General features: G+C 45.5%; 1 protein-coding gene across 1 annotated transcript in view; it reads left to right on the top strand.

Annotated features, from left to right (window-relative positions):
- The window catches only part of POLQ (DNA polymerase theta), a 415163-nt gene that overhangs the window by 123602 nt on the left and 278628 nt on the right, over nucleotides 1-12933 (top strand). Inside the window, exon 13 of the mRNA XM_086935619.1 lies at nucleotides 2967-3109. Coding sequence (XP_086791745.1) covers nucleotides 2967-3109 — 143 coding nt within the window. The remainder of the gene's footprint in view (nucleotides 1-2966; nucleotides 3110-12933) is intronic.

Here is a 12933-nt window from a genome sequence, read left to right on the forward strand (position 1 = left end):
TGAATCTAGTCAACCATGTAGGGTGTCCATAAATGACAGATAAAGTCAGATGAGAATTTTCATTTTATGCATGCCATCACACATAGATACAATTAAAACGTGGTAATGTCCTTCAGTGCATGACATTTTTTATGGTGTATACTTGTAACCGGTCTTTATACAGTTGTTAATACATTGCAATGAGTTTGGATGCAATAAAGGTATGCACAAATTGCTAACAGTTTGAGTTGGACTGTTCTTATTGGAGCAGGGTCAAGACTTATATGCATATGGCTTGGTCTAAACTTATAGAAGACAAAAGTGAGACTGCTTGCAAGCCTGTGTAACTGCTTTGGCGTATCAATCTTTCTTTGATATAAGGTCATGATCAGCAGATCTCTGGATGTTTTTCACACGTTCGTGGACTCTCCCTAGAGACAGCCCAGCATGATTTGATTTGATTTTATTAATTGTAAAGCATAAAAAACTCTAGTGCTTTTTTTTACGCTAGAGACACGTGCAATACAGTGCAGAGTTTTGCTCTTTTGTCAAAATAAGAACGTTTCTCTCTGCAAACTGCAGTCCCAGCTGCTCTGGGTCTCTTGCTCTTCAGGCTAGAGGTACCTCCTCACAGCTAATCGAGCATCTCTTCTTCCAGACTGTCCAGATCAGCTTTAGCGATTTCTCCTGTACAGTGGCTTGTTCCCACCCTTGGGAAGAGGCGACAACAGACGCTTTGTTCTTGCTTGTCTCCAGCCACTTGTGCAAAGCATTGGGTCCAGACTATAAGTCCTTATCTGATAGTGGACACACTTGTTATGATCGAGTGCTCAATCCGAAGACTTGCTGCCACCAAGATTGACCTCTATGGCCATACAGACCATTGGATCAAGACATCTCGTTCACAATGGTGCTGATGCCAGGCTGTACAGGAATTGGCTGGGTATGCTGCCTAAATCTTAACCAGACAGCTGCAGCTTCTCTGATGTGCATGAATGCTTCATACAGCTTCAAGAATAACAGTGGCCTTACAGGCCTTGACCGTGGATTTTGAATCTCCAACTTTAGCAGCAATAACTCTGTCGTGGCAGAGGACACTATTCAAGCATTGCATCGATAACAATGCGCACTACATCAAACACACACAAAACAATCAGTGGGAAGGCAGGAATTGAATAGACACTACAGAGAAAGCCAGTAGGTCCCTCCCTCAGAGGCAGAGGTAACAAAGTGTGTCCTGCTCATATAAATACTCTCCCAATCAGTGAATCTCTTCATAGCCTGCTCAGAGGGCTGTAGCCACCTCCCAATTTGTAACTGCACTCTAGACACATTTCAAATGCATCAAAGTCTAGTACTTCTCCAGGAAGCATTTAAAGCACTTTAAGAACTTATCATGACACTTTGAAAAAAACTGATATAAATGTTTAGTAAATTGAAAAATGACAGCATGGTACAGTTTTGACCATACAGTGAGAACACAGTTCTTCATTTAACTTACAGGAGAACATGGTTTGGACAATATTTGTTGGCGCGGTGGTTATCACACCAAGGTTGATGAGTAGTAATAAGCACTGTGTGAAGTGTAGAGTCTCGAACTTGCATGTGAGTTTTGGAGTTAATCCGTACGTAAAACCTCACATGAGAAATGTATTGGAAGGGGATTAGAAATCATCGTCAAAATCAGAATTTTGTTTAGTACTTTGATGTCGTACATCTCTACTGTGAAAAACAAATTGTCTTCCTTGGTTCTTATTTTTACACGTTCCTTTGAATGGATCTAGTTTGAGTACTGTCTACATGTATGCCTTTGTGTGCACTGAGCATTCATCTTCTGAAATAGAACTAAGCAGTCACTTTGAATCCATAGACCCACAAGGCCCACGCTCTTTAATCTGGGGGGAGGATATTTTAATGTTCTCTTTAGTTAGGGTCTGTTCTCAAAGCACATGCTAAAACATTGCCAACTTACCTTTTGTTTGCATGGCCAGGACGAGGGACTTGTTGATTTGGGTAAATCCTAGTAGCCAACATTTAGTACCTACTAAAAGACAGACTTTTTGACAAGTTACTGTAATCCATTTCAGTGACTGAGTTTGGGTCTGTCTGTTTTGCCTTATAAGCCTTTTGATCCCTTGATTAAGGTTATTTTTGGGAGACTGCTTTTCTTATAGCAGTTATTCCTGCTCATAGAACAATTGATTGTAGACTCTCTTCTAAGAAGCTCTACAAAGTTGTAATTATGGTCAAAATATCCATCCTGCCTCTTCTGTTATTTTTGTCCAGAGTTTTTTTGCATGCTCACGTGAATCCGGTTTGTAGTCCTATGTTCCTTAAGAATCCTTTATAAGATTCTGAGAGGGCGCTATATCATTTAAATAAACTGGACAGCTTGAACCTTTTTATTCATATTGACCGAAGACCACATTTCCTTACTTAACAAGGACAGTCACCAATCCAAACTGGGCCACTTGCTTTCTAAAACTGTCATCCATTGTGGTGTTGCTTAGGGGTCAACCCCTTTTTTGAAGTTCTATTCTATGACTGTGACCATCCGTCACCTAAATACTCAGAGGAGACCAATCTCCCTGGCAGTTGTGAAAATTATCCGGAGCTCACCACAAAGTATCTAGCACCATTAGTGACATCTAGGATTGAATGCAGCTAATATGGCTCTAAAACTCAGATGTTTGTAGACCGAGACCCTGCTGTGCTCTGTATGTCATACACCTCTTCTGTTTATGAGCTGCCGCTTCATAGGACCCCACACCAACAACATTCCAGAAATTGAACAAGATGCGTGCTTCACTGACAACTTCCACTTCACCTGCATGCCAATGCAAAAACCAGGAGTACCTTCTTCACGGAACCTGTGATCTAAGTATTATTCCTCTCCTGTTTTATGTCTTATTTTGTTAAATGACGGCCAAATAACTGAGGATTTAGAATCCAGTCTTCTACCTCCTCACTGTTCTTTTTATTCACAGTTGAAGTCTACCGTCCCACTCAGCTCGGATCTGCAACCCTTTCCTCCTCCCTAGCTCCTTCTGAGGCTCTGGGGATATTTGCAGACCTTCAGAGGGCCATGAAGGGATTTGTACTGGAGAACGATCTTCATATCCTGTATCTGGTAAACACCTTGCATACCTATTTGTTATTGTTATTATGAAAATTCGTTTATAGAGCACACCAATGCCCAGAAGTGTTAATGATCTTTACATAGGCTATTCACTGGTAAAGGATTTGCTATAATTGATGTGTCATTGTGTTAACGGTCTCAGCTTTACAGGATTTTTTATTTCTTTTTAAGCGCTGCATGTTGTAAAATATTTTCTTGGTGCTAGAGGTTAACTCTACCCATAGTGGGAAAGCTATACTTTTGTTTACTACACTCCCTCTAGAATGCCATTTGTATCCTCTTTTCTGATTGCCTCTGCAACTATGATGAGAAGCTCGCAATCCAAATTTGCAAGGGCCACATATCAAACCTAAGACCGTGTACATTTTACAAAGATAGTGTACAGTAAACACGAGAAGTGTGTATATGTGAATACAATATTTTATTTTATTTATTTATGGAATTTATTGAGCGCACAAATACCCATATCTCGGTGCTTAAGGATAGAATGACAATGAGATTGCAAAAGTAGAGCAAACACTACAAGTGCAATGCAAATTATTGTCTCCGCGGGACCTATGCTAACTGGGACAAGTAATAAATGAGAAGCACACAGGCTGGTGACCTTAGAGTAATTGGTGGTACTCGAGTTGACCAATAAAGTCCGGTTAAGGTTGGGATTCTTCTCATGGGCAGTTTCAGGACCAGGCTCATCTCATTCTAAATTTGATGATTAATTCCCATTGCAGATCCTTTCTTTTGCTATGATCCATGCCATGTATGGCACCCGCAGCCAGTCTTGGAGTTTCCAGCAACAGTTTTGCTTTCATCTTTTCAGTTACGAGCTGAAAAATCATCCCAGCATTGGTAGTACTGTTTGGCTAAGAAGCAGCACTGACAGCTATGCATACGTGGGAGAGGCGGGATGACTTGAGGGACTGATGCCGTCAATACATGGAGATGGTCAGTCGGGCTGATGCGTTCAGTGCATGCACCTTCTCTATTGTGAAGCTTGGTACTTATTTCTTATCGTCTACGGCATGTCAATTAGAAGAAGAGAACCTTTAGCAGTATGCATTCATTGCCTAGTTTGACTTGAAACCAAGCCTTTTGGGCCTCAGTGTTTGTCGTCCTGGACTACTGTCAACCCCTTTAACAGAGCATAACACCATGTTTGGGTTCTCTGTCTGTTTTAAGGATCTAGCCCCAGGGAATACTCTTCAGTCATGGCTGACCAAAACCAAGATTTCCTTCAAGGCTGGTAAAACATGTTTTTAGAAGATGATTTATGCTGATGACCCTCAGTTGGATTGCATTTATTGCTTACACCGGCACCACAACCATAAAAAGTGTGATGCTTTAAAGATTTTCACTACAAATATACTCATCAACTCTGAATGTTGCCTTGACAATGGAGGATAGTTGACAGGGCACCTCTTCAAAGAAATGGTAAAGTTTGGCTTTTTTCTCTGCTGTCAAGAAAAAGGCCATCTCGTCTCATCATGCACTGCTTCCTGGGCTGGCCCTTAAACCCTCACCAGCTGTCACCACCTTTATTGCCAGCCTCAAATCTGACTTCACGTAACCTCAGAAGACCAGCTACTCAGGCATCATCAGTTAAGTGACTGTGGACAATAGGGGCATCTATAGTATCTTCGCCAGTGGCCCTTGCAGCCACAAAATTTACATAATCAACTTCTCTTCAGATGACACTACAAATAACAGTTCCTGTCAGCATTCCAACATATATGGTCTCTGTAACAACTCACTTGTCGACTGTGTCTGTCAGTACTAGTTTGGCAGCGATGCATGTCAGCACTTCCTCATTGAAGACTACGATCAGCTCTCTCTCATCAGCAGCAGTGTGATTTCCAGCGTTCCATCATCACCAGTGACTATAGTCCTCAGTAAGTTGTTGATTCGTCACTTCTCAGTGGCTACAACCTCATCCGCATGAAGACCGTTGTTGGCAGTGGCCCAAGCTCTTTAAAACTGGCATATTCTGACTGTGCCGGCTGCCCCACCATCAGTCTGACCCTGAACCTGTTCTGGTTCTGCCTCACTCTAGATGCTGCTGGAGCCTTCTTCTAGTTAAGAAGAGAGAAGAGGATGATGATGGTGTATTTGAAGAGGGATTGTTTTCTGTTGAAGCTGAATCATGAAGGGCAAAACAACCTCAGAACTCTATTCCTCATGCTGACAAGTCAGAGGTAGAGGACTCTTATAACTTTTCTAGTTAATCTGATCACATCTATTTGACCTATGTACAGCTTTAAGCCTATTCACTGTCCCCTATATTTCAAACCCCTATATATGTCTTGCATTGTCAAAAATGTGTTGAAGGTTGTAGGAGGCTGGCTTAGTATATGGTGCACACTTATTTAAGTGAAGCACCCTGCACTAATCCAGACAACCCTCATGGTGATTTTATTGGTCTTAGATAACCATAGAAAGTTCTGTAAGTGGTAGCTGTGGAGAGTAGCCTTGAGGCTAAGTCCAGAAGCAGTGTTAAGCAGCTTGTTTTGCCTGTTCTAATCATGTAGTGTAAACAAAAAAGAACCACACAGTGTAGTTATAAAATAGTAATATTTATTATACACACTCACTAACACATTAGTATATCTCCTACCCGCAGATATAAACACAGTACACACAATATTTCAAAAGGAGAACAGGTAAGTTGCACAAATACACAATGATCTTCAAGGGAAGACAAAACCATATACTAATACAATACAATGGAATGCGAACCGCGACCAAAGTCGAAACTTGACCCAGAAGACTTAGAAGAGCTCTGTACCCAAGGTAAGTACCCAGGAACCCCACGAAGGCTGTGTGCAGAATGGAAACACAGCTGCATACTCATGTAGGTCCATAGGGGAAGTTGCGGTTGCCATTTTGCAAAAAATGACCCTTCCCAGAGGACCCTGAAGAAACCCGGTGGAAGATGGAAGGTTGGAGAATCAACCCAACTGTGGATACCTCAGAAACCAGGACACCTACACCTGGAAAGCCGGGTGTATAAGTGCGGCGTGAAGTTGGAAATCGCCGTAGACCACAATGGAGGACTTTTAGTGAAGATGCTGCTGATGAAGAAGGTGAAAGACTCCGGTGCAATCCAAGGGTGGATTCTTGAAGAGGAGTATCTGCAAGCAGAGGGGACAGAGTTTATACCACTCGGGAGTGACCAGGAGCCACAGAAGACCAATGACCACCGATGACGGAAGATGCAGAAAGTTTGCCTGTGATCTTGTCGCTGCAGCTGTGAGGACCAGGCGACTCTGTGAAGACCTGGAGTGGTTCACAAGCTGTCCCACGTCGGAAGTCTAGAACCGGAGGGTTGGTGTTTGGCAGGCGCACCAACAAGCCTTGCCAGCAGCAACAGATGTGGAAATTGAAGAAGGTGCAGTGTGGCGACCAGCAAGGTCCATGGGACTCGCCAAGTGCAGGAGTGTCAGAGCAGGCCCGAGCAAGCAGGGGAGCCCACTGAAGCCATAAAAGACCCTCATTAGGATCCACAAGCTGAAGGCACAGGAGTCGCAAGAGGACCTGTTTCGCACCAGAGCGAGAGCCAATGGCTTCCTGAACTGGTTTATACTGAAGTATGCAAGAAGGGTACCAAATCTGCTCTACAAAGCAATCTGGTGGCACTGGCAGGTACCCCTACCCAATACACTAAGTCCTGTCTGGGAGGTGGTCACATCTCCCTGTGACAGGAAACCTATTGTTCTACATTTCCCTGCTCGATCCTGGCTCAGCCGCAGGAGGGCAGAACGATTCTGTGTTCGATAGCAGCACTTGCTTGCTGTTAGACCCTGAAAGGCTGGTACCGGGAATACAGGGAGGCAGCCCCGGGAGCCCCCAGTACATGGGATCTACATCCAACACTGGAATCATTGTTAGGGTCGGATGGCAACATGTTTGATACCAAACATGACCGGTTTCGGTGCAGCCAATATAAAGTTAGACATCTCGTAATTGACTTGCTGGCCACTATATGTGTAAAATGGCTGACCACACTTACAAAGCCTGGAGAATCGACTACTGGTTTTGTAGTGGGTGTCCTGCTCATGCAGGGGCACCCTCACACTTATAACCGAGCACCCTGCCTTCAGGATTGAAAGGCCTGCCTTACCAGTGACTTTTAGGTTTTTAGTGCAGTGACCTCAGATATACAGAACCATACCGGCTCACACGGTCTGCAATGGCCTGGCCTGTAGTCACAGTTTGAGTGGTCTCTCATGGGTAGCATAATATATGCTGCAGCCCATGAGAGACCCATGGTGTACCTATGCCCTGGGTACCTCAGTACCATATACTAGGGACTTAGAATGCTACAGCAGTAGCCAATTAGGAAGGTACCAGAGTACTTACCATAGTCCAATTTAGGGAGAGAGCACAGTGATTGGGGTTCTGATTAGCAGGATCCCAGTCAGAAGAGTCAGAAAACAGAATGGCACCAGCAAAAAGTAAAGTGAGGGTAACCATGAAAGCACAACCTACTTTCCTACAAAGGTCATATGCGTATGCTTTCCATGATCTCGTAGATCCTTTACCTCAGCAACCCACTCTGACAGCCACATGAATATTTCCCACAGTCAGAATGGTTTGACTGTACAGTTTCTGGCGATAAGATATCTGACCCTACTCCATAGGACTAACCACATAACAATGTACAGAAGTGTGGCTCAGGGGTTAGAGGCGGCAGACCTGGAGCTTGAGTTCGGCCCTGGACCAGGGTTCAATTCCCCGCCTCGGCGGGTCTTGGGCTCAAAATTCCACGGACTCGTTAATTCTCGCTCCGGTGCCTTCTCGACTCACGGGTTCACACTCTGCGACTCTGGGCAATAGCTTGCTTAATCTCCACAACGGCCCCTCGCGGTGGGATGCCTGGCTTTCACCTTGTGGATACCCTGCCAGGGTTATCTCACAGGGGAATACCAGGACAGGTTCCCTAAGCAAGCGCGGAGATGCCCCAGGGTAAGTCGTGCGCTATATAAGTGTCATTCATTTAATTTCATTTCATTTCACATAATTTCGAAGCCTAGTCAAGAGAGCTTCAAAAAGTGTGAGTTTCCTCTTCTTACAGCAGAAAGTCAATCAGAGCAATTCCAGTCTTCTACTACTTCTGCAATGAGGGCCCTCTTCTAATCAAGAGCCTAGCCTCAACATCTTCAAATATGACACACTCCAAACAAAAATTGTAAAAAACCTAAAGGGCTCTAGACAATTCATTGGTGCACCTCTTAAATTAAAGAAACAGTCATAGCATCAGCTACAGAATGCAGATCTAGTAACCTGGTATCCCAATTAATGTCCCACCCAACAAGAAAGGAAATAATGTCCAAGCAATGGGAACAAGAGTAGACATATTTGTGGCCATTTCCAACAAAGTTGCTAATTCTACACTTGTGTTGAGTAATTAAAATACCCAATTTCGAAATGATATAGCTCCACTATGGGACATTTTACCCAATTAATTTAGGCATGGAGAATGTTGATTAAGAAGGAACGTGAGACTGCCCCGCGGATACCACACAAACTGCAGTGGACACCCGCAAACACAAGCTTAGACCAAATGACCAACTCGTTTGTCCTACACAAATTTAACTCACGCAAGAGGACATAATGATAACCAAAGGTGATGTTGTTGGATCTCATATCCACATCCACCACAGGCAGTATCTGTGCTTTACGGTCAACAGTCCCCATTACTGATCTATGATATCCTGTGTTTTCATTACGTCAGCAACCCAAATGTACACAAAATACTTGGGTTTGATGGAGACTCCTCTTAGGCATTTGGGGGCCCATAAATGCCCTGACCTCAACAATTAGTTAATTTCAGCTGTGTAGCAGCCACATCAGCAACTTTAAAACTCTTAAAAAGGTAGGTCTTAATCTAAACAGAACTGAGGGCCGGATTTAGATCTTGGTGGGGGGGAATCCTCTATCACAAACGTGACGGATATTCCATCTGCCATATTACAATCATATTATAATGTATAGAGATGATAATACGGCGGACGGAGTATTCCATCCGCCGAGATCTGAATAAGCCTTGAGTCATCCATATTTCCAGGGTTGTCAATGGTGTTCCTGTGTTCCTGTGAGCTCCCAGTTCTACAGAAAAAACTGTCTGATCCCTCTAGTAACCGCTAAAAAAGCTATGAAGGTCTGCACGGTCAGGAAAGCCCAGACTGTCCTAGTGTGCATATAGTCTCTGAGTCCTAATTTCTGGGTTGTTGCTTTTAAGTGGCTAAAAGGGACAGGACACTGTATGGCAAAAAACAGAAGGTCAGTGGGACAACAAACTCCAGCTATCTGTTGACGATTGCCCTTCTTAGGTGACAAAGCCAAATGAAGGACACAGACTTAAATCTGAAGGACCCTAAGCTGTTCCTTGCAAAGAATATCATGGAAAGACTGAGGTGCACACCTACAACACTTTGGGACCATCAGACCCTGACAAGTGGCCTGACAGGTCCGCCTCTGTTTCCATGGTGGAGGCCTACGTGCCATAGTTAGGAATCCCCTCCAGTCAGAAGGGACCTCTGTGCCTTCAGTGGAGCAATGACCGCTTCTCCGAAGGCTCTGAAACTTTGGGGAGTTAGTGCCATGTTTAATGTGCTCGGTCGGCAAAGTACATTTTCCCAGGAACAAACTCATGAAGTGGGAGCATGTATTTTAGATGCACCAGTTGAGTACTTTTAGTCATTATTTATCATTGTATGTATTTTATCTATTTTATGTATCTTATGGCTTAGAAACCATATCATGCTTTTACAGTATTATTTCATAATACTCTTTTTACTGTACACACTTACTTTACTCTAAGTATTACGATTGTTGCAATTAACTTCTCTTGCATGAGAAAGAAGACTGCTCAATAAATAACCTTTTTATTGAAAACGCCCGTCTATTTCTCTGCAAAAACCCTGGTGTAACGAAGCATGCACGATTGACTGAGTGAAATAGCCATCTATTGTTTCCGCGACTCTGAAGATATATTTCTTATTCTTGGGGAACAAAGTTGTCATGTTATATGGTTGTCAGAAACTAATCCCTTCTTGTTTATTCGAGAAAGTTTCTAGTGACCTCTGAGCTAGCTGGCATTCACAATTCAGTCTAACATACTCAATAGAGACCTAGTCGACTTCAGTCCTACGTCTAAACTATTGTTTGTTATTCCAATGCGCAGAGCCTATTGGGAATATAGGAACTACACTACAGGTGAACTTCTGTTGGGTGGCGGAGCGCCCTAGGGTCCCGACTTGGAGATTGCGTCCGGAGATGTTGGAGGACCAGGTCTTGCACGGAGCTGGGAGATGGGGTAGAGCACTACTTTGCGGAGAATGTGGGCTCTGCTACGACGACGGCCCTAGAATGTGATGCCTTCAAAGTGGTGGTCCGTGGGATCTTTATTGCCAAATGGGTGGGAGTCAGGAAGCTGCTACTGCAGGAAATAGAGTCTGGCGAACTGGCCCCACGAGACGCTGAGAGAGCTCATTCTGATGGCTCAGGGACGCGCGACGCGGTTCAATCCTGGAAAGAGGCGGTAGCGGTGGTGGTAGAGCACTTACGGTGCTTTGATTATAGAGCTTACTTGGCTCGTGCGCATGCGGAACGGGACAAAGTAGGTACGTTACTGACTTGGCTGGCTGACCCCGCTCCTCGATGAGTACCTATCTTGGCGTTAACCTCGTCTTCGGGACATAAGCAACATCAAATTAATGACCGATTTAGATCTGTTTATGCGAGTCTCTACACCAACCAATTATAGACTGGCGAGGTAGATACTCAGGTGTTTCAGGAGGGCCTGGAGCTACCCGCAATTGAGGAGGAAGCGTAGGTTCTTGGTCAGGATATTACATTGCCTGAAATACGCTGTGCCATTAAGGAATTGGCGCGCAACAAAACACCGGGAAGCGATGGTTTGCCTATTGAATTCTATGTAACGTATATTGACCTCCTGGGTCCCAGAGTATTGGTGATGCACAAGGAGGCTAGACAAAAAGGGATACAGTCCTCTTCTACTAGGGAAGCTATTATTGTGCCGCTCCTCAAGCCAGGGAAACCTCTGACTGACAGGGCCGCGTACAGGCCTCTATCTATGCTCACCACTGACTATAAAATACTGAGCCAAGTGCTGGCCACTAGACTCCTCCCCTTTATGACACGGTTGGTGCATCCTGACCAAGCCGGCTTTATTCCGACGCGCAATACCGCAAGTAGCATACGTCGGTTGATGGGGATATTGGATGGAGGCTGTGGAATGGAGGGGCAAGCGATGGTCCTTTCGGTTGATATTGCTAAGGTGTTCGACAGTCTGGAATGGCCCTATCTGTTCTCAGTCATGACAGTCTTCGGGCTTGGAGCCGGTTATGTCCGTTGGACTGAAATATTGTACTCGTCGGCGACTGCTAGTGTTGTTAGTGTTGTTTCCTCCTCTTATCCGGTGGGGCGGGGCACTAGACAGGGTTGACCGCTCTCCCCGCTGCTGTTTGCCCTTGCGGTAGATCCATTGGCAGCGTGCGCTAGGATGGGGGGGGCGTACCGTGGCCTGCGGCTCCACGACCAAGTGCACTATATTTCGCTTTATGCGGACGACCTCTTAATGTTTTTGGGAGATGCGGGGGAGGCCCTGGATGTGGCGCACTCTCTCCTGGACCGTTTCAGGGACATATCAGGTTTGCGGGTTAACTAGGCGAAGACCTGCGTGTTCCCGGTGTCTCGTACATGCGACCCACCCGCACTACCGCTTGATCTGGCATGGGAACCTAGGTGCCTCCCCTACTTGGGAACACAGGTGTATCATGCTCAGGAGGATCTCCTTGAGTGTAACATCGGGTTTTAGGGGACCCTGCCACTGTCAGTGGCAGGTCGTGTGGCGCTACTAAAGATGGTTGCGCTTCCTCGCCTCTTATACTTCTTCCGGACCCTACCGATACGGATACCAGTTGTTTTTTTCCGACAACTCCGTTCCGCGTTGGGCAGCTTTATCTGGCGTGCAGGTCGGCGCAGGGTGGCACTGGATACATTGATGCGGCCGAGAGCTGAAGGGGGCCTTGCTGCCCCAGATTTTGAATTGTACTATTTGGCTGCGCAATTCCAACCTCTTACTCAGGCGGTGGAGTTTTGGGGGCCGGAGGGGGGGGGGGGCGGGAGGGGGTCCGTCCGTAGCGGAGGTGCCACGGCATGTTGTGTCCTTCGTGATCCTGCACCAGCGACTGAGGACTGCTGATTTATCGCTGATGGAGGGAACCCTAAGGCATTGTTGGAAACGGTTCCACAATAGAATTGGGGTACTGCGCCCTTACGCTCCCGAAATACCGCTGGGCATGTGTACGGCGTTGCCACATGGTGGGGATTGGTCTGGCCTTGCGGAATGGGAGGAGCTGGGCCTGCAGATGGTGGGGGACATGTATGCAGATGGCGAACTATTACCCTATAGTACATTGCATGAGACCTTTGGTCTTCCACGTGGCCATTTCCTGATACACGCGGCACTGATCGCCGCCATACAGAAGCACTGGGGTGCTGGCCTCTCAGAACCGCCTACAAGCGGAGCGTGTCAATACGTAGTGATGGCAGCGGGCATATATAAGGCGGTTACCTGCCTATATAAACGAAAGATAGGAGAGGGGCTCAACCCGCTACAAAAGCTACGGGAGCAATGGGCGGCAGACTTAGATAAGGCAATACCTGATGTGGCCTGGTCGCAGATATAAAAGAGCATGGAAGAGTACCAGCTAGGTTCCAGCTGATCCAATTTTTCATATTACGTAGGGCATACCTCACGCCGGCTAAAATTAATCAGTATTTGCGGATCGACA

This window comes from Lissotriton vulgaris, chromosome 8 (genome assembly GCF_964263255.1).
Source record: "Lissotriton vulgaris chromosome 8, aLisVul1.2, whole genome shotgun sequence".
NCBI lineage: Eukaryota > Metazoa > Chordata > Amphibia > Caudata > Salamandridae > Lissotriton > Lissotriton vulgaris.